General features: G+C 35.6%; 1 protein-coding gene across 1 annotated transcript in view; it reads right to left on the bottom strand.

Annotated features, from left to right (window-relative positions):
• The window catches only part of PTPRD (protein tyrosine phosphatase receptor type D), a 270,043-nt gene that overhangs the window by 29,313 nt on the left and 217,038 nt on the right, over positions 1–23,692 (bottom strand). Inside the window, 3 exon segments of the mRNA XM_032214325.1 lie at positions 10,163–10,317; positions 10,923–11,042; positions 19,574–19,749. Coding sequence (XP_032070216.1) covers positions 10,163–10,317; positions 10,923–11,042; positions 19,574–19,749 — 451 coding nt within the window.

Here is a 23,692-nt window from a genome sequence, read left to right as displayed (position 1 = left end):
ACAGTATGGAAAGATATATGTGTTTCTAGAACTACATGGGTTATACCTCTGAGCTGCATTGGTTTCCAGTTTGCTTCCAGAGTCAATTTCTGTAGAATTGTTATTTTTTATCTTTTTGATAATGATTGTTTAAAATGTTTATTGGTTTATATTCTTGTCGTATACCGCCCAGCCACTTTTTGTGAAATGGATGGCCAAATAAGTTTGATATATACATGTAAATAATTAAATTAAACAAGTACTGTGAACCATAGCAACTTCTCTTTTAAAAAGATGGTATGTTTGTTTGTGTGCATAGAAGGGCATCTCTTCTAGGTTTTAACTTGGAAAAAAATGGGTTAAATTTAAAGGGTAAACAGTCTACCTATGTGTGTGCGAGAGAGAAAAATCTTGTTTTCATGAGTCATCATTTTAAAAAATAATCCTTATAGTTTGGAGTGTGGAAAACTGAAAAAGGCACTGGCTTAATGTGCAAGAAACAAAATAATCCTATTTTCATGGTAACAAAATCATAAATAAAATAGTTATAAAATCACTTAAGCAAGTTGTATCTTATGGAGAAGATGGTAATTTTCATGCATTCTAAACTTCAGTTCTAATCTACAAAGGAATTGAGCAGCACAGAAGCACAATCTTCTCTAAGTAACTGATTATCATTAGTAGCTATTTACAGATTTAAGAAAAGAGCAAAAAGGAAAGGCATTATTCAGGTTTAGAAGCAAAAGACTTTACATAGCTAATTAGAACATGGTGAAATTAGAAACTAAGAATCAAAATACCTGAATGGGACAATACTAAATAAGTAATCCTTCATAATGTTATTTTACTTGCATACATGCATATGATCAGACTGAACAATGATTCTTTAAACTAAACATTTGCATTTATTAATATGACTTTTTATTCTTATGCATGCACTACAGGAGATTAGAGTAGATCTGAATTATTTTTTTAGAATTACAAGTTTCAGCAGGGATAACAAATCTTTATGATGGACATACACAGGTTGTGCTCAGGTTCCATCACAATTCATTCAGGCATTGTCCAAAGTTGTAGATGGTGTTGAATAAGGAAACATACAACTGGTACTCAGGATTCCAGCCACTGCAGTGTCCCTGAGTTCATGAGACTGTGGAAAGCTAGTCAACTTATTATTATGATGTTATACTGAGCCACAGTCATGTGATCATGTTTTCAAACTTTCCTTGCCAGCTTTCCACAAGCAAAGTCAATGGAGAAGCCAACAAGAAGTCAGAAGTTGTAGGCTCTTGGCTTACCGATTTACATTCTTCGCTTAATAGCAACTGGGAATGTAGAATGGCCATCGCTAAGTGACACGGTGATGTGATAGAGGAAATAATTGGCAGAAGAAGCTTTATAGATTTTCTTTGCCCCTACCCACACCACTATGACTTCCTCAGAGTCCAATATTATGGAAACCAAGAAAATAAAATAAAGAGATCCTTTCTGTACTGAGAAAGAAAGAAGACTATTTGGGCTTTTCCTCTAAACAACGTAACTTATAGCAGTAGACTTATATACCGCTTCATAGGCCTTTCAGGCCTCTCTAAGCGGTTTACAGAGAGTCAGCATATTGCCCCCAACAATCTGGGTCCTCATTTTACCCACCTCGGAAGGATGGAAGGCTGAGTCAACCCTGAGCCGGTGAGATTTGAACCGCTGACCTGCTGATCTAGCAGTAGCCTGCAGTGCTGCATTTAACCACTGCGCCACCTTGGCTCTTCTAGAACACTTAGCTATGGCTTGTCTTTGACGAAACTTCAGATTCCCTTCCCAGGATGTGGGCCCACAATTAGGGATGGCCAAAAATGCAAGTGCATTTTATTATCCCTTGTGCATCCCTCAGACATAGAAACATAACTCTGAAACACAGACTCTGATGTAACAGTTAATTTCATAGACAAAATTACACTGCATCAGTTTGAATTGCCCACACACTTATCAGAGAAAACTCTACTGTCTGAGACAACTGACAGGCAATCACTTCAAGTCAGTCCTATTTTGTCACGTGTGACTCTTCTGCAGTTGAAAATAAATGATCATACTGAATTCTTGTTACTCATAATAACAACTTTTTGAATGTCCCTGCATAAACTGGTTAAACTGTCGGGGGGGGGGGCAAGGGACAATTTATTTCCTCTCTCAACAGCATCATTTGAAGGAATCCCACTTGTTTGTTTTCTCATTGTTACCTGAACCTATCCCTTGCTAGAAAAGTGCACCAATTTTGCTGATGTTTTGGGAGAAAAAAGAAACACCTGTTCATTGGACAGTGCCTGTGTCATCAATTTAAAACCCAGTGTCCATATCCCAGATAAAAGGCAACATCAGGGGTTTATTCAAATATTAGCTATTTTAAAATAATTTCTGGATGGCAATTTGAAGAAAGGATTTGTTCTCCCTTCTTCATTTCTACCATCTGCATCTATTTTTTTTTTGAGAAAAAGAAAAGCAGTTCTTTGAGAATTATTCACGGTAATAGACTTTTAAATTATATAGCCATTAGGAACTACTGCTATATCTGTTCCCTTTTATTTCATATCTGAACGTTTGCCTTCAAAAAGCATGCATTTTCACAACTTAACTTGGATGGAGCTTACTCTTTGATTTGAATAAGAGAGAGAGTCATAAATATTTAACTGCTTTTGACACCCAATTTGGAAAATTTGAAATACACACTTATGACCCATGGCTTGGGCAATTACAGTCTCTGCAAGTTCATGAAGGAAATATTTTCCAGTATTTTAAACAAATATGTAGCAGGCTACCATATTTCTAGGTTGAATCTCTCCTTGATCAGTTTCCATCCATTATTCCTTGTCTGGCCTTCAGGTGCCTCAAATATTGGAACATTGCTATCATGTCTCCCCTGGTCCTTCTCTTCACTAGACTAGCCATGCCCAATTCATGTGTCTGTTCTTCATAAGTTTTAGTCTCCAGTCCCCTAATCCTGGTTGCTCTTCTCTGAACTTTTTTTAGAGTCTCAACATTTTTTTATAGTGTGAACACCAAAACTGGATGAAGTAGTCTAGGTGTGGTCTTACTAAGGCTTTATAGAGTGGCATTAGTACCTCACTTGATTTTGATTGTATCCCTCTGTTAATGCAACTTAGGATTTCATTGGCTTTTTTGGCTGCCACCACATACTGCTGGCTCATATTTAACAGGTTGTCCACTAAGACTCCAAGATCCCTGTCACAGTTGCTGCTATTAAGTCTGCTTTCACCCAGGTCTATTTCGTGTCTAAGTGCAAGACTTTACTATTCTCCACATTAAATTTCATTTTGTTAGATAGGGCCCAGTGTTTAAGTCTGTCAAGATCCATCTAGCTCTAGATCCTATCAGACAGAATTAATCAATTGATCGATCAACCAATCAATCAAACAATTTAACATATATGCTGCCCATATTTCCTGTAGGCAACTCTAGACTGTTACAACCAATAAAAGCAACAAGATATAACATTAAATTAATAAATATTAACAATAAAATTGATTTAAGAATTAACAAGGAAATCAAGGCAAGGAGGAAGATGGACTTATCTCATTTCCAGTATGATAGGCCCATAACGGGGGCCCAGGCCAATTGGCATAGACAGGCACAGCCAAGAATGCCCAGCTCCTCTTAAAGGAAAAGTTAGATTTGATCAAGGTTGCCTATAAACATGTGTTGGCAAGAGGGTGCCAAGATTGCAGTGGGAGGTTTGGTGTTACTTTCCACTATATTCTTTTCCCCAGTTTGTTGGGAAAAGCCCAGTGGGCTGCTGTCTGCAATTGCTACTTCAGTGAAGATACATCCAATTTCACTGGTCACTGCTTGTTCAAGAAAAACTGCTCTGTCCCTTGTAATATGCCTTTTCTTTCCCAACTAATTTTGGTGGATGCGAAACAGCAATATGAAGTGTAATTATTCTAGATTTTAGATGCAGGAGGAGATATTTAAATGTTATTCACTGGAAGGGCTATTCTGAATCAAAAGGTTATGGGAGGGGCAAAAGATGTCCACATGACATAACCTGTCTGTGTTTGTGAGTGCATGGCTTGAGACAGAATACACTATATATATATATTCTGATATTCTTTGTGTCTGTGATTATTTGAGAATTCACTGAGCTACAGCTGGGAAATCTCATGGATACCCTTGTCCAGATCTCAGCTACTAGGATTATAAAAATATTTTCACATTTCCTGCAGATGGCTAGATTCTTTTCTTTGCTCATAATTCTAATTCAGAATCCATTATAGACAGCTGTTGGCTGTGATAGAAAATAATTGCTCTCTTACTAGACTCAGCTGTGAGCAGTCAGGCTTGCTTTGCCTTATAGAGTATATATAAACACAGGGAGGAATAAAATTAACTAAATATATGTGAATAAAGTGATTCATTGAGAATCCCGATCAAATAATGAACCAAACCACAGTGCAGGTCAATGGAAATTACAGGTCTCACAGGATATGATAAATGTCTGGAAATATGGATCATTGATACTGTGAAGTTAAAGAGAAGTATTTCTGTTAGGTTAAGAATAGTCAGGGTTGCAATTTAACATAGTATTTACTAAGCTCACTAAATTTATATTGATTCACAGAAAAATAATGAGGAGAAAATTATGTTTGATGGAAACTACTCCTCAAGCCAGAGTCCTCTACCTTTTCCATTCCATTTTCCAGAAATCAGAAAGTATATATATATCACATGCAAACAGCAAAGTCTTCAGACATCAGAAAAAAGTATACACAGTAGGAATATGGAGAAGCACTTGAACATGTTACTAGATGCTCTGTGTCAGTGCAGTTTGAAGCAATGACATCTACCCATGGTTGGCTGTTTCCCAAGGGTTTGTGAATCTTGCCCAATGAGGGTTCTTGATTAGGTAGGAAACCCAAGCCCACAGACATTGTAAGTGTGTTCATCCAAGCATGATTATATTCTCAATTCAGACCTTCTTTCTTGATAGAAAGAAACTTGGGTATTGGGATTAGAGCATGCTGGTTGGATGGGCAATTCTGTATCTTAAAATAATTGAGAAACACTTGCCCTACACATCTCTTTGAAATACAAGGCAGCTTCAAAATGCATTGGGAAGGATTATCATGACTTCCTTTGTCTGGGAACATAAGGCCCCTTTCTTCAAGTACTATACTGTTGGCCAAGCAACCAATCAATCACACACTGAGCCATACAACATAATTGCTGGAGACATAGAGCACAACAAAGGGAAAGATGAGAGGAAATCTGTAAAAACAAATCCAGCAAGGGAATTCTTCCATTGATGCAGACCTGAAGGCACTTTATGGAAAAGGGAAGAGGACAGGATAATGGTCCTCCTTTGAATTGGTCATTCAGACTTCTAATGGGCTCAAAAAAGGGGGCTTGCAGCTTGGAGGGACAGAAATGGGAAAACTGTCTTAACTCTGATAGTTTTCAAAGGTATACTGGATTACTACAATGACCCAGAAGCATATCACTGTGATGCAATCCAATGGAATTATTCTCAGAAAGCATGACATTAGTAGTAACAACCCAGTCTCCATCCTAGTACTTAGCTATTGCCAGCATAGAATGTACAAGGAGAAACTGTCTACCAATTTATACTGAAAACAATTCCACACCAATCTCAACAAATATGTGACATTAAGCCATAACATTCTGGACTATGCCTGTCTTCGCTTTAAAATTCAGCAACTTGTTTGATTTAGTCTTTTACTGAGCAAATAAACAAGCAAGAAACCAATTAATTTTTTTCTGAAGAAGTTTAGGCTGCACAGATCTCACCATCAAGAAAACCTGAGGGATCTTCTGAATAGTAATTAGGCAAATTCAATTTCTACGGAGTAGCTTGCAAGTGTTATTGAAAGATATACCCTCAACCATTTGCATATCTGATGAAACAGAAATTGTAGTGCAGCCTTCCTCAATATCACCATTTTCTGCATGTGGTAGGACTACAGAACATAGTAATGCTCTCAGGAACCAGTGTGTGCAGGCTGAGAATTTTGGGGAAAGTGATCAGAAACACCAGGAAGCCATTCAGGTTGTAAAAAAGTTCCATTATAGAAAGATTAAAAGCCATATTTCTATATATATTTCATCCTTCAGTAACAAAATATTCTGATAAGGTCTGTTTCTGATTCAGCACATTCCTACGTTGACCAAACCCCTCCAAAAAGGACAGAGTATTAATGGTCATTCTAAATATTTTGTAGAAATAAATGGTGTGATTTACTTCTTGGTAAGCATAGATTGATTTTCAGATTATGTTGTTCAAGTTATGACATCATATGAAAACTGTAGAAAATGCAATATATCAAAAAAGATATACAGATGTTTGTATCGGATCATGACCAGTATTTTGTAAAATGATTTTAATATTTCACAATGAAGAAATTTGTGCAGTCCAACCTTTTAGAAATAAAAAAAAGATCTACAACAAAATGCATACTCCAATGTGGGGCTCAAATCTATTTAAATTCATTATCTTCCTATCCCAGTTATCTAATTCTTCCTCTTCTCTTCCATAATTCAATCATATTCCATAGTCAATGATTACATTGAATTCTCACTGGTAGAGTTCCTGTTGTTATATCTTTTTTTTAACAACAACAACATCATCATCATCATCATCATCATTTCTCCAAATGATGGATTTGCCCCTAGTACTATCATGGACAATTAGGAGTACTGAAGTGCTTCCAGTTTGAAGGAGTAGCTGGTGATATCACTATAACTTGGAGGATGCCTAGTTAGGGTCTCCTTTCATGTCCCCATTAAGCTTCCCAGTGAAGTGGTACCCATCTATCTACGGTACTCGCGTTTGCCCCCTTTTGAACTATTGGATTGATGGGATCTGGAGCAAGTGACAGGAACTCACCCTACCATGCAGCAGCAATCAAATCTCAAACACAAGTGTGCCAATTGTCAACCCAGCATCCTAACGATTGCATCCCTTTACCTGCTGCTATTGCTCTTGGAATCAATTTTGCTATTTTTTTAACAGGAGCATAATCATGCTCATATATTCTCATATGGGAAAAATATACATAAAATATTTCACTCCCACTGAACAATAACAACAAAAATAAAGTTTCTTGATCATCTAAATTTATTGTTCTATTCCTCTGTAGCCTACATCAAGGTATTCTACAAATATCTTTAAAAAAAAGCCAACAGAAACAGTTGATACAAAACTAAAAGCAAAGAAATATAAAGCAGAAAAAGCACAAGTAGGACAAAAGAACAAGGTGTAATTTATGACAAGTACATTTAAAAGGGTTGAAAAATAAGGGAAAATTAATCAATTATTTAAAGTTAAGAAATATCAAAATGTAAATATTAAATGGAATGAGCAGAAGCCAAAAACAAATCCTTAATAGAAAAGAGAATCAAGATAAAAAGTGACAATAACAGAAAGTAAGATATGAAAAAACATGTATGACAGAAACATGAGGATGGAAAGATGTGATATCAAGGAAAACTAATGAGAAATATTACAGAAAAGCTAAAAGTTAAGAATAGTGTTAAGAATGAACAAGCCTTTTAGAATTAAAACCTCAAGAAATAAAAAAAAACAGATGTATTAGGAAAAAGAGTGCATTCATTATGTTTACTATCAGCACAAGTATGAGAAGACAAAGTTAAAGTTGAATCGTAAATATGAATTGGGTATTGGGAAGGTATCAACAATGATTTTTGCACAAAAAATAGGATCAAAATGCCAAATTCCAACAATCTTATTCTTGAGCAATCTCATGTCATGCTTTCTAAATTAATTCCTATCAGAACAGCAACATTTCTCTAGTTTTACTACTTTTAATTGTACTGTTTTCAGGATTTTTTTTATTTTTCTGTTTTAAATAAAATCTTGCAATGCTGGGATTGTGCAAATGCCATTTCAAGATAGTATTGTAGCTTGGCACCTTTGGGCCAGCGTATTGTGACCATTGTTTTAAAATGATATAACTTTTATTTTTTTAGATTTGAGAATCTGAGGAAATGGTTTTTATACTAACAGGCAATGCCAAAATTTATAGAATAATTTGTAATTAAAGCTGTTTGGCTGATACTCATGATACCTGAATGCTCAAGTATTTTTTGAAATATTAGAATCCTCTGTAAACATAAAAACATCTATTTTGGCCAGCATCGTTTTCATAGTTTGGAAACACATAGGGAGGACATGCATCCAATAGCAGCTTCACACATATGTTGCTCACAGATTGGCACTGAGCATGTCTCCATTTTTGCTATCTGATTGCTCGTTAGAACAATCAGTGCTCACAATTATTGTTATGACTCCTCAATGTGATTATACTAGTGAACACTACTCTTCTTGAAAAATGCTTCCTTTATTAATCTTCACTCCCTTGGGATTCTGCTTGTTGGATATCCCTCTAATATAGCCACCTTATTTCCTTCATTTTTCTGAGCTAAAAATATCTAAATGTTCCTCACTGGGACTTGCTCCAGCCTCTTCATCAGCACATTTGAGCAGCCAAGAGAAGATGCCTGGATCAGATGTAAGCAAAGAGGAACATAATCATTTAAATGCAATTATACTGGGTTCTGCAATTAATGTCATTGTTTTAAAATTTTGGTTTCCTGTAGAAATGGCCATATGACAATTGCCAGATTGCAGCTGCTTTTGCTTTTGTACTCTTGGTTTGGCATTGTAATTTATGATGGGTCACAATCATTAGAAAATTTGTTATGTCTTAAAAGCCATTGTATTCTATGGGAGAAGATAATCACCACCATCCAATTCCATTGATTTAAATGGAATTGGAGAATGACTAACTTTTTGGATTGGAGCCACAAGATCAACTATTTTAAAGGGACAGATTATAGCAGGCCATTCACATATCCTTTAGAGTTTTAGTTTGCCTGGGTAGCCAATGATGAAATCAATTCATTCAGTACTGGCCACTATATCATACGTAACTCTTCATTCTTACTTTTGTAAATATGTCAGAAACTTTTTCCCCTTCATCAAAATCATATCCATAAGTTTCAAATGAGTTTTTTGTGTGATATTAATCCTGGTACTCAGGATTCCTACTATGCGCCTTAACATTGCAAATGTTTGTTGGTTGCTGGCTTGCTTGGTGGCTATTTGTTTATTATTTATATATTATTTATTAATAAAATTAATTATCCAATAAAAGGATCCTACCATTTTTCTAGGAAGCAATTGCCCTGAGCATTTCATTAGGGGAATCAGTGGTATTTCTCCAGTTATAAATGGGTTTTACAGCATTTTACAGCATTTTAGGATGCTAAAGCACTGATCTCGACTATCAACCATTTGAAGAAGGCCATCATATTTTTCTCAGACTTCTCCTTGAAGGTAAATATATCCTATTTTCATCCTATTTTCACAATATTAACTCTTGGTAATAAATCCATTTTTCATTCAGCTATGTTTCTATCTTATGCCATCTAGCTCATACTTAAAAATAATGTCAAGAATATTTTACCAGATGTTTTGCTGTCATCAAACTATATTGTGTCTAAAGAATTTTCATTATCTGCTATGGAAATTATCTAATTAAAAATATGTTGCCTGGAAACAGTCTTTGAAAAATCAAAGCTTTGAATACACACCTTTTTCTTGGAAAAAATGTTTTTGAAATCATATCATATATTATATCACATCGTAACATATATCATATCATAAATATTTTTAAAGTAAAGATGATGCAGCAAGCAGTATCTGTATTGGCATACTTGCATATGCTGATGCCATTCCTGAAATCTTACCACTTTTGTCAGAAATCTGAAAGGTTTTGCATGGGTGGACTCTATACCTCTATACCCTGATACATACATTTCAGAGCAAACACACATTAGATGACTTCTAGGAGAAGATCACAATCCCTAAAATAAAATTTTAGAAATTATTCTAAGTTTCTAAGCGATTCCTAGAGTGTGCATATATGGATGACATATCACCTATGTTCATGCTTCATTTCTGCTTTTGTTCTGCAATTCTGGCTTGTAAATGTAATGAATAAATTTACCATGCAACGGGAGAAAATTAAATGAAATGCATGTATCAAAATATTTAGAATATTAAATTATGAAATGTGGCTTATGAAAGCTTCATAATATTTGGCAATGTTGTTGATGCAAAATCTGTACTTACCTGCAGTGCACGACCATTGGTCCAGCATCAGGAGGATTACAAGTTTTAACTCGTCGTAAGAAAGCTAAGAATGGTGTTGGATGTTCTGGAACGCCATGATCTGGCCATGCAGTGAACTGGAATTGTCTAACTTCTCTCTTCTCACTCGATCCATTCTAACACATAAGAACCTTAGTGTAAATTATTTTTAATGCCAAAACTGTACATCAGAATGCAATCATCATTAAATCAAGTGAAACAAATTTATTGTTTGTCTAAATTGTTATTTTTATCCAGCTTTTTTTAAAATCAGTCATTAAATATTTGATGAGAATTAGTGCAAGCATCGCATTATTATTCAGTATTTTTGTCTGTAGTTAAGTTGGATATGAAAAATGATTTTATATAAAAAAGTTTAATATAAGAAAGAGGTAACGAAGCTAGTTTTTTGGGGGAAAGGGGGACATCAGGAGAAAATGCTCCATATTTGTAAAGTTGGTTTAAAACAGCACAAATTTTATGAAATTTTCTTCTGTGGAGAATTTGGACAAAAGACCTGAAGGACATCTATTAAGTAAAAGTTTATTTCAAGGAATTTTGGTATTGAAAATAACTGAATTGCATAGCCCTATATATTATTTGTGTAATTCAACATTTTGAATATCAATGTAAAGACCTTTAATCTTCTTTATACAGAACACTTGCTTGTGATACTGCAAAAACTCAAATAACAACCTTGTTCCAACAAAAGATACTCAATGCTTGCATAACACAAACATACCTTATAAAGGGCAAATGTTCTAACACAGTATGTTGCCAATTCTACAGTATCTAGCAATGTGACTTGAATCAATCCATATGTTTCTGTTCCTCTGCTTGGCCAATACTGATCACATTTAACCTGCAACAAACAAATCAAGTATGAGGGGAAAATGACAAATAAAGTAAGTGATGTTACATTACTGTAAAGAAAGGGAAAACAAATGGAAACCAGCTAAAGAGAAGAATACTAACTTGAGATAGGACAGAACCAAAAGACCCCTAGCTGTTGTGCAAATGATCCAGATCATCCAGAAGGAGAGAAGGAAGGTATGGTTCATTTGGGGAACATTACTGAAATAGCTTTTACTGCACTCAGCATGTTGTGTGAGACAGTGAAAACTCAAGTCAGAATACTATAAGTTTTATAGGGGATTTCTTACAGTGAAGCAAGATCTTTAATGAAGCTTTATGGGTACTCTTGGAATTCCATGGTCCAGATGCTTTGTTTCAGCACAACTATATAAGAATGGAATTAAGAAAAAGAAGACTCATGAAACTACTTCCTCTGATAAAAGACAATGCTTCCCCAATTTACTTTTCTCATCCTTAGCTGGGAGGTATCCACTGGAAAAAAAATAAGCCATGTTTAGGTATTATAACAAGAAGTGTGGTATGTTGTTACAGCTGAAGCAGAATTGATTTCTAATTGACCTCATTTTTATTTTCACCATGGAATAGATCTGATGGCCTTATTGAAATTTAGAATGTCCACTTCCATTTTTACATTATTCACTGTGCCCATCTGCTGACAGTTCTGATTATTTTTCCCCAGCCCTTGCTACTTGTTTGTCCAGGAAGGCCACTTTATTTGAAAGCATCTTTTAACTTCTCAAGTTGGGAGACAGTTGGCATTATTCTGCTATGGCAGGAAAAAGGGCTTTTCCCCCACTTCCCTCTTAAGAAGCAGACAGAATGCTTAAAAATAAATGTGTGTCCAAATGTCCTTAGAAATTCAGTTATAAACTTTTTCAGCCAATACTAACAAAGAAACCATATAGCTGGGATCCAATTTATTAGCTAAATTTCAAACCATGAAATAAAAACAAAGCATGTTCCTTTTAATTTTATACAAATTATAATAAAATATTCAAGTAACTGGCAAATGGCTAAACAATGCTATCTTATAAAAAGTGTCCTCTGGATTTTCTGCATTTGATAAAAAAAATATGACCACCTGCTGAAATAAAATCAGTAGGAGTTGAATGACTTACTTTCCCATATGAATGAAAGCTGACACCTCTGCAGAACTGAGGAATTCAAATATGTACATTTATTACTAGAGAATATTCATGAACCTTCACACTCCAGCAAGCTATAAATAACAAAAGATGGTCCAACTTTGCAGCAGTTGTGCTCAGAAAAGAAATTTCCATATGTAAACCCTCCCCACCACCACCTTGCACAAAAATGATGAACATAATCCTTGACATTCAAGGGTAGACAGGCAATTTTCTGGTACAAAGATTTAGTCTCAATTCTAAAAGAAAAAAAAAACTCCTGGGGAAGTACAGAAGTAAGATTTTTTTAATTTGCCTTCTTTTCTTCAGCACCTTGGAGAGACCTCCCAGCACTACAGGGTCTCAGCTACTCTTCTCTCCCTTTAAAAAACTGTTTTAAGTGTATTTTCAAACTGTGATCTGCCTCAGCCACCTGTTGATCTTACAAGGATGAATACTAATCACCTCCATGCAGTTTTAATATCTGCTGATGTATTTGGCATTTAGCATGACATTTTCTTTTGAAGATTCAGTTTGATACGCTTTTCTGTGCTTGGTTATTAACTACTAGATTACGCTATCAGTAAAGAAATAACAGTAGAAAATTAACTTACAGTGTTATTCAGTAAAACAGCAGCACATCATGGATGTAAGATTAAAAATAATTGCACCATCCTGACTCTCAATTGGCACACAGTAAGAACTCTGTTACACTGAGGAATGCCACTTGTACACAGTATAAAATGATTAACCTACCTCTGGATTAGAAAAAAATGACTTCGCACATGAACTTGTTCTAAAAGAACTGCACAGTTAGGAACATGAATATGATGCACTGATCAGTCTGTTACCATATAGCATCAATTGCTAGAAATCATCCATCCAATAGAAATCTAGTTTTCAAAGAATTCTTGGGGCAAAGACAACAAGTAGAAAAAAATATTCATGTAATTTGTTTTTCCCCCCTACTGTGCATTACCCAGCATAGAATTCCTCATGCTTTTTTTCTGAATTGGTACCTTATCAATCAGAAGATAACTGGGAGGAACAAATTCAACTCACTTTGCATACTGAAGATGTTGTCTACTCATTGTAGTTTTTTAAATGCTTTGATGGACAAAAATCTGATTACATATTTTGGGGGTTTTATTATGATACAATTTTACCATGAATCAACATGATACCATGAAGAATTTCACCATGTAGCTACCAGACCTGTATATACTGTATGTGGGATGCGATCTGAAAACAGATTAGATCCACAAAAGGATAAACACAATATCCTGCCATACTAAACTCAAATCAAATCCAAATAGTAAGGATTCCAAAAATGATGAAACCAATTTCATGGCAAAAATGGACTTTGTTTTTTTCTCCCTGTCCACTGATGCCAAGTAAAAAGGTACAGAAATATTGAAAGATGAAGTGAAAGCATGATTGGAAAGAGCATTGTCCAATGAAAAGTTCAAACAGATAAACAGAATTCTTCCATTGCACCTTCCATTGCAATATTATTCTATTCTCTAAGGTCTGGAAGGAGTAGCATCTAGCTGCCAGTATTGATAGTGCTAAAAAGAGAGCAAGTAGCAGAGATCATTAGCCCTATATGGGTTCTTGGTGGGAAGATGTCTGGAAAGAGTAGAATAGCATTTTCTTTTTTCTTTTTCACACCATTGTCATAAGGAGAAGAAAATTACTTTGCCAATCCTTTTGGCAAATCAGAATTTATGAAAGAGGCATGAAAGGCCTGGAATGGGAACAGAAAGTCACCTGAAAGACACATTCATGCTTATGAACACAAAAGGTACTTAGCCGTCCCAGGATCCAATACCAATCTCTATTTTTATACTCTACTATGTAATATATGCACAACATATAGACTCAGCTATTACTGCTCAAGACCAATTTCTGTTACTGAAAACTATATAGGTATATCATGGCTCCAAATCCCCAATGGATTCTGTATCTAATGTCTATAGTGAATTTGCATACATCTTTTTTACATCATGGTGACCAAAACTGAATTCAGTATTCCAAATATGGCCTTACCAAGGCATTATAAATTGGTAGTAACACTTCACATGTAGTGATGCTGGCCACATGATCATGGAATCATTGTCTTTGGACAATGCTAGCTCCCTTGCCTAGGAAACAGAGATGGACACTGCCCCTAGAGTCAGACACAATTCAACAGAGGAAATCATTACCTATTTTTTTCTGGCTCTTGGCATGCACTAGAAATGCATTGTAGGTAGCAGGTTATCTAGTCCAAGATTTATGGTCAAAAATCTTCTTTTATAGACATATTGTCTCCAGGTAGACAATCACATTTAGTTTCAAGCTCAGCTTTGTTGGTCTAAGGACAATTGTATTAATTACCATGAAGGAGAAAACAAAGAGAAAGAAGTAGGGCCATTCATCCTGGTAGAAGAGACTCACTTATTTACCATAATATCTCTTTCTCAGATAAAGGAAAGTAGATAGCAACCTTATTTCCACAGAAAAACAGCTTTAACATGGAAACAATTTGAGATGAGAGTGAGTAAACAAGGTAAAGTAAATTAACCACAACGACTGCAACACTACATGTGGAGATTTTGAAGAAGAGCACATTAGCAAGAGACAAATATTAATGCTTCAAATCATTTGATGTATTCATGCCCTGTGACTGTTGGGGCTTCTTTTAATACTCTCTAAATTCTTCCTTTAATATTTTGCTTTCATTTTATACAAATAAAACTCATGCAAGTAACAAATATGTTATCAATATTCCTCCATGCATGGTCATGTGCATAATCCTTTTTGATATAAATTATGCATATGTTAGCAAAGTAATGGACTGATTTTTCTCTCTAAGGTCTGGATTAGGTCAGGTAAGATTTGGGAGATGACATTTAAATTGAAAACAATAAAGTGAGAAGGGTTATAAATAAAAGAGCTCACCTTGGCCTGTAGCTTCCCCATAGGCAAATAAATGAATAACTAATTCACTGTAACAACCTCATTCAATGTTCTCAGCTGTTGAATATTTAAGTTCTCAAAGCTGGAGGTAGTCAGACTTCTAACACATGCTAATGAGCCAACTAAGTTCATTTCTGCTGATGCTCCAATCTCCCCCCTTCCGCCCCCACAAGGAAAAAAAAAAGATCCCTTTATCTATGCAGTACAGGTTAGAAATGCTGAAGCAGAGCTGCAGGACTGAGCAACAGGAAAGCAAATAAACAAAAAAATGTAATGGAACACAGAAAGATGAAGTCCCACAGCAGACGGCTTTTGCTTTCAAGATCAAGTAATTATCAAATCTGCCAGTGGAGGAAAAAGCTTTTCTTTTTTTGCATCTATTTCCCAAGCTGGATAGAATACCAAACGGATGAATAACAAAGTTTCTGAAATGTCATTCCTATTTTAATAGTAATTTAGGCTTTGATCCAATGGAATCCTTCCATTAGGAGGATAATGGCTGTAGAGGCTTATCACGTTACTTCTTAGAGGTTCCTAAGACATCCCCGAAATATGTTATGAAAGGTTGTGGTACTATTTGAGGTTCTGCAGGACTGTTGAGTGAGCAGAAGTTGACCTGCATAAGCATAATGTTTATTTAGCTCACACAATTCATTTTCACTGTTTGTACTATCAGAAAAACAAAAATAAAAATATACATGTTGAATTGAATTGAATTGATTTTATTTGTAGGCCGCCCTTTTCCCTGAGGGGACTCAGGGCGGCTCACAGAAAACCAGGGAGGGGGGAATACAGCACTAAGACGACAACACATAATAAAATAATAAGCAACATGCATACAACATTCGGGCGGGGTAATGGTCCTTATCCCCAGGCCTGACGGGTGAGCCAGTTCTTCAAGGCTGTGCGGAAGGCCTGGACGGTGGAGAGGGTACGAATCTCTACGGGGAGCTCGTTCCAAAGGGTCGGGGCCGCTGCTGAGAAGGCCCTCCTCCTTGTGGTTGCCAGCCGACATTGGCTGGCCGATGGAATGCGGAGGAGGCCTAACCTATGAGATCTTATAGGTCGTAGGGAGGTAATTGGCAGAAGGCGGTCTCTCAAGTATCCAGATCCACTGCCATGTAGGGCTTTATGGGTGATCAATAGCACCTTGAAGCGCATCCGGAGATCGACAGGTAGCCAGCGCAGCTCGCGGAGGATAGGTGTAATGCGGGTGAATCGGGGTGCACCCGCGATCACTCGCGCGGCTGCGTTCTGCACTAGCTGAAGTCGCCGGATGCTCCTCAAGGGCAGCCCCATGTAGAGCACGTTGCAGTATTCCAGCCTAGAAATCACGAGGGCCCGAGTGACTGTTGTGAGGGCCTCCCGGTTCAGGTAGGGTCGCAACTGGCGCACCAGGCGTACCTGGGCGAATGCCCCCCTGGTCACAGCCGCTATATGATGGTCGAATGACAGCTGTGAGTCCAGGAGGACTCCCAAGTTGCGAACCCTCTCTGAGGGGTGTAAAATTTGACCCCCCAGCCTGAGTGTTGGATTAATGGCCAAATTTTTGGGAGGAAAACACAACAGCCACTCGGTCTTTTCTGGGTTGAGCACAAGCTTGTTAATCCTCATCCAGTCCATGACGGCTTCAAGCCCCCGGTCCATTACGTCAACCGCTTCATTGATTTGGCACGGGGCGGACAGATACAATTGAGTATCGTCCGCGTATTGATGGTATCTAATCCCGTGCCTACGGATGATCTCTCCCAGCGGTTTCATGTAAATGTTAAATAGTAGGGGGGATAAGACCGAACCCTGCGGCACCCCATATTTCAGGGGCCTTGGGGACGATCTCTGCCCTCCCACTAACACCGACTGCGACCTGTCCGAGAGGTAGGAGGAGAACCACCGTAACACGGTGCCTCCCACTCCCACCTCCCGCAGTCTTCGCAGAAGGATACCATGGTCGATGGTATCGAAAGCCGCTGAAAGGTCAAGGAGGACCAGGATGGAGGGGTGTCCTTCATCTCTGGCTCTCCAAAGATCATCCATCAATGCGACCAAGGCGGTTTCAGTGCTGTAACCGGGTCTGAAGCCTGACTGGAAGGGGTCTAGGTAGTCTGCTTCCTCCAAGGACCGTTGGAGCTGGAAGGCTCCAATGTTAAGAATTTGTTGCTGTTGTTAGTTGCAAAGTCATGTCCAACCCATTGTGACCCCATGGACAATGTTCCTCCAAGCCTTCCTGTCCTCTACCATCCTCTGGAGTCCATTTAGGCTCACGCCGACTGCTTCAGAGACTCCATCCAGCCACCTCATTCTCTGTAATCCCGTTCTTCTTTTGCCCTCAATCCCAGCATTAGGCTTTTCTCCAGTGACTCCTTCCTTCTCATTTAGTGGCCAAAGTTCAGTATCTAATTCTCCTACATAGCTGGAGCCAACTAGATTTTCATATCTAAGTAACTCGATTAAGATATGATTCCTAACAAACAAGAAGTTTACCGAATCTTGTGAAAAATAAATCAGTTGCAAACAGTAAAACTCAGAGCACCAAAATGTTTAACAGAGTTTACATATGGTTTATGAAAGAGAGAAACTTCTATATGCTATATATGTGAAGGAACAACTTATTAAGATGAGATGTTTGGGCTAAGATCACCTGATATAACACATCTGTTTTCCTGGCTAACAACCAAGCAACCAAGTTACCAAAGAAAATAACAGTAGCATTTATTGAGATTTGTTTGAAATTCCTGAAAAACTCAGTTTTTCAAGGTCACTTCTGTTATTTTCAGCAAAAGCTAGACTGTTACCAAGGCTCCCATCAACTTCACCTAGAAAAAATAGTTCCGTTTGTACTTCATCAATTAGTACGTATGTAGCCTTTTGATAATAGCCTGTCAAATTCTTTGCACTTCAGATTACATTGAAAACAAAAAGTAAAAGCAAAACTAGCTAATCCAAGATGCTGGATCACTTGAAGTATGTAACAGTTTTATAACACTTAGTTTGTTTGCAAATTGCTCCTGTGGATTAACATATTATCAGATACTAGAATGCTAGTATTTTAGCAAATACTTAACCAGGTTTAAGAAATCAATATAGATTTCAATCCTATATTACTATTTAATTTCAAAATTCAGAATTTATGCCAACTTTATGCTCAAGGCACAGGTATTCTATGAGATAACAAAAATGTTATGTTAAAAATGCAGAATCAAGAAGTGGCTTCCGCACATCTTTCAGAGAATGGTCTCACAGTAGTTTGCACTAAAGTGATACACTATGCTTGTTATTATATTGAATAGGAGGTTTTTTCCTGTATAAAAATTATATTTATTCCTGGAACTAAGAATAAGAAACAAAATTATGTTTGCCTAGCTGAAAGCAAATCTGATGCTGGAGCAAATAAAGCTTGTTTGCACCAAAACAAAACAGAGATTGCTACAAAAAAAATCATCCTACAGTGAAATCAACATCACTAATAGATATTTGAGAGTTTCAATATTAATTCAGTTTGGATATGTATGTATGCAGTGTATAACAACTTTATAATTATGTGGCTATATAGGCTGCCAAATTAGAATATATAGTAAGACACAAAGAATAAAAACGTAGAAGACATTATTAACATGGCTTTTTTGATTAACCATTCCCTGATTATGATCTTATATATGTATGCATGAGTGTATTAAATTATTGGCCATTCATCTTACCGCAGGGCAACTCTGGATGGCCAATAAATTATTTATTAATTTTTATATGCCAACCACATCTCCTATAAGGTGACTTTGGGTTGTTATTTATAATATAAATAACTAGCTAGTTCCATTCACTTTTCATACTGTATCCCAGAATATCTCTTTATGATTGGTAAAACACTCATGTGATAAGACCAGGAGTATTTTCAGTTTCTGTAAAATTTAAAACTTTCCATACTGAAAATTGGTAGTACTAGTAAATGAATGGACTATGGGGCAAAACTCTAGATTTACTAGAATAAAATATATGTAGACTACAGTTAAAAATCAGTGTTACTGCATTTTCCATAGGAACTTATTTATCATGGACAAAAGAGCTCTAAAACTTCAAAGATACTTAGTGTTGTTTTCCTCTCCTTCATAAAACCTCAATGAAATTCAGTACTCTTGTCTCAAAGTTTCCATTTGTGCCTCCAGGATAAAGTTGATGCATCAAAACAGATGGGAACAGTGTTTGCAAGTTGAATGAAAAAATATTTAGAAGATTTTATAGTGCTGCCAACTTGAAAATTGCTGAACCAATCAGAATTACGATCAGAAGATTTTATAGAAGAAGGCTGTCCTTGGCAACTTTTATATTTGTGGACTTCAAGTTCCATAATTCCCCAGCCAGTCATGCTGTGAGAGACACTTTAAAAAAAGAAAAAGAAAAGGAAGCTTACTGAATTATATCAGTAAAGAGGAAACTTTACCCTAGATCTTTCTTCTAATTTGGTCATCATGACAACAGTGGCACTCCTTTGCTCCCACATCATTCTCCAGAAGTCTCCAAAGGTTTCGGGAAGAGCTCCTTGGGTTGCAATATAAGCATTCTGCTTTCTGTAACCATCTATATAGTTAGCATTTATATAATCACTGCCAGGTATGCCTAAAAAAAGGGAAGAAAAAAAAAGACACGATTAATTTAATTCAACTATGAATAGTAATTTTATTTTTATGCCAGAACAAGAAACTTGAAAATGATAATATATTGTTGCAGAGTGTATAATAAAATCTTAACAACCTGTCCAAATTTATCTTTGCCCAACAAAATTAAAAGTTGAGGTTATTTGAATTTCTTTCTAACCTTGGGCTATGCAATCACTTCTCCAGAACCCCCTTCCATACCTTCCCCAATGTCATTTCTAAATCCCTTTATAAGCATACATAGTTTGGTGGCTGAAGAACTGAGGTTCTGTTTTTAGAATGAAAAGTGAAAGGAAAAAAGGGAAAGAAAATGATCATAAATACTAAATATAAATGAAAGGAATGTTAAACTAATTACTAATATCTTTGATTACTTCTCATTCTTTTCTAGCATATCTGTATGTACCTTACGTACCTTAGAGAAGCCATGTAAATGTTGATTTCAGTAGGCTGTTATAATACTGTCTTAGATACTTAATAACATTACCTATTTTTAAGAATGAGCAACTCATTCTAGCTACAGTTTAAGTTTAATTCAATATATAAGCCAATTGCAGTTGGTGAAAATTTAGTTCCATGTATATGTGTGCACAAGATTGCCATTTTATTTTGTAAGAGCTACCATTTCATGAATCCGTAAGATAAAATATTTTGAAAAGTAAATGTCGGCACAAAAAGTCTTAAGTTATAAATACATATGAAATGGAGAAATGTTGAAGGAATGTATTTGAAAGTTCTGTATTTATTATTAGGGTCTCTTGGGTATACAGTAGCGTAGGTCCAAGTAATCCAAAGACTGTACAACAAGGTTTTTGTTAGAGCCCTAGGAATTGCTAAGAGTCATTTCTACAAATGTTTGGAACATACAGTTGTAGCTAAGGGAATGACTAAATACACAGAAAAGATGTCTAAAGTGTCTGCCCCTATTGTACAATGAGTATATTGTTTTATCCTAGTCATATTATTCAGATTAAAGACATATACATATTATGCAAGATTGATTTAATTGAAACAATTGTACCAGAATAGACTGCTATTTGATTACTACATCTTGATTTACTGAGGAACTGAACATAAATGATCACAGGAACTCTTGAAGTACATTTGGGATCATATTTAATGCAGTTGAACAGGGGGTAAGGAATTATTGTTTTTACTCTTTTTATATTGGGTTTTTATTGTTTGTAAGGCGCCTAGAATCACTGAAAGTGAATAGGTAGCCATACAAATTTTCTAAATAAATAAATAGATTTATTGTAATCAATCTATAACATATTTCAATAATACTGCAGTTAAAACTTTTTAATGGAATTAATAAACAATTAAAAAGTCTTAGATTATTGCATTTTCTGCATATTATTTTCAGTATTGAGCCATGGTAATGCAGTGGTTCAAATGCAGTATTGCAGGCTAATTCTGCCAACTCAGAGGTTTGATCTTCACTGGCTCAAGGTGACTCAGTCTTCCATCCTTCTGGGGTTGGTAAAATGAGGACCCAGATTGCGGGGCAATATGCTGATTCTGTAAACCACTTAGAGAGGGCTGTAAGGCATTATGAAGCAGTATATAAATGCTATTGTTATTGCTATTTTGAAAACCCATGTAAGACATGTTATTTCTTTTGCATCATTCTTATAATAAACACATTTAATATGTGATATATTAGCATATTTCTTTTCCTTATATTTTATATTAAGTGACAAATGTGGCATAGGTAATATAAAAAATAAGTAATGTGTATAATATTAATAAACATTAATTAAAATAATAACTTGAAAAATAACTGTTGATTTTTTAAAATAAATTAATTTTATTAATTTATAGTTAAAAGCCAAATTATATCAAAAAAAATTAGAAGTGCAGATATAGATAATCATGTCTATTTGGAAAATATCAATTTTGGAGAATTTGCATTAAATTATGAATAAGAATAAATCTTCACTATCATAATATCTTATTTCTTGCAATCTAGTTACAAAGTTACGCTAAGCATGATTTTCAACAAAAGAGATTTTGGGATTTACAAAGTTTTTGGAGTGATGAAAAGCTTTTCAGGAATTTCCTGAATGTGGAACTATGAGTTAATGATTCAGAAAATAACACTAGCTGGACAAAATGCCACAAACCTTCTATCTTTCAAAAATGACAAAACCTTTCTCCAAAAACAGATGAGAAGAAGAATGAGTCAACAAGAGAAATATACACCTAGTGAACATTATAACTAGAAGATATGGATTGGGCATTTATAAAAAATGCCTAAAATAACCATTTTTTCTAGATAACCTATGAGTACATTTACAAATGTCTGGTATTGTTCTGTGATGCATTGTTTACTTCAAAATAAAACACATAAATATAAATCACTGAACAACGTACACATGGAAAAACAAAAACCCTTCCCTGCATTAGCAAGAGGATGAGACAGCTGGCATCTACCCATGAGAACTTATGTGTTAACATCATTCAGCAAAGAGCATACTGCATATGCTTAATATAAGATGCGCCTAATATTTTTTGAATCCATTCCTACTGGTAAGCTAATATGATTCATTTTTATATTTTGAAATCATTATGCATTTCTCTAGTTACAATAAAAAAGTAAAAAAAGAAAAATGGTCCAAATAATTATAGTATATTTAATAAATAATTTAGCCAAGTGACAATAAGATTTTTTTTAAAAAAAGTAAGTAGAATTGAGAAATGGATGATTTAATTAGTTTTTGTATAATGTAGATTATTAAACTTACGCTGAATGTCTGGATTTTTATTGTTATATTTTTGGTTATTTTGTTGTATTGTTTTTGTGTTTTTAACTGTACTCCACCCAGAATCACATATATTTGATAGGCAACTATATAAATTTACCAAAGAAAGAAAGAAAGAAAGAAAGAAAGAAAGAAAGAAAGAAAGAAAGAAAGAAAGAAAGAAAGAAAGAAAGAAAGAAAAAAGAAAAAAAGATGAAATGAAATATTTGCTTTTTTCATATGGAAATATTGTATACATTTGGGAACCCAATTTGCAGATACTGAAAGCCATGTTGATAAAATTTATTTGTACAAGAGCGCCTAGGTACTTTTTATCACAAGCATGACAATAATTTGGATATAGTAATCAGATATCCATCATTTTAATTTCCAGGGTTGTTTGTTGTTATTTTTATAAGAATGCAATTGGAAAAAGTTTAATGTGTAAAAGTTTTTCTAGAGTTGAGGATTGTGAAAATATTTTGAATTTCTCATATCATATGAACATATTTCATATCTTATGAAATGTCTGAAATCTGACTGTGAATTAATTTAACAAATAAACATCTAGTAATAAAGGAGAATATCACTGCTAAGATCCATCTTATTTTGCTCTTCATAGTGGAATAAAAGCAAAATATTAATTAGAACATAGTGCCCCAGCAATTTTTTTTATCAGGGTGGGCCGCATAGAGAGATGAAGTCTCAGGAAGAAAGCAATGGCAACCCACTTTTCACAATTGGTGTCAACTAAACTATTACCTTATCCACATAGTTGCCAGAAATCAAGATAGCCTCAAAGATATCATTCTCTTCTTCATTTATGTATACTAATTTGTCTGAAGTGATATAGGGTCTCATGCTTGAGCAGGGGGTTGAACTAGAAGGTCCCTTTCTAACTGTATTATTCTGTATCATATTTTCCAACTTCGTTTAATGTTCAGGTTTTGAGAAAAAACAATACATTTAAATACACACACATACACAGGCATACAGGCATACACACACACACACACACACACTTTGTGGAACAGGAGGAACAGTGCAAAAAACAGCATGGGTTAGATAAGCCGGGCTACATGGCAAGAGCCTGTAATCCAGTTATTTGGAGGCTAAGGCTGGCAGGTCACTTGAGCTCAAGAGTTCTGCATTTCAGCGGAC

Source organism: Thamnophis elegans, chromosome 3, assembly GCF_009769535.1.
Source record: "Thamnophis elegans isolate rThaEle1 chromosome 3, rThaEle1.pri, whole genome shotgun sequence".
Lineage (NCBI taxonomy): Eukaryota > Metazoa > Chordata > Lepidosauria > Squamata > Colubridae > Thamnophis > Thamnophis elegans.
The sequence above is the reverse complement of the archived record's forward strand: the minus strand, read 5'-3'. Positions and strand labels throughout refer to the sequence as shown.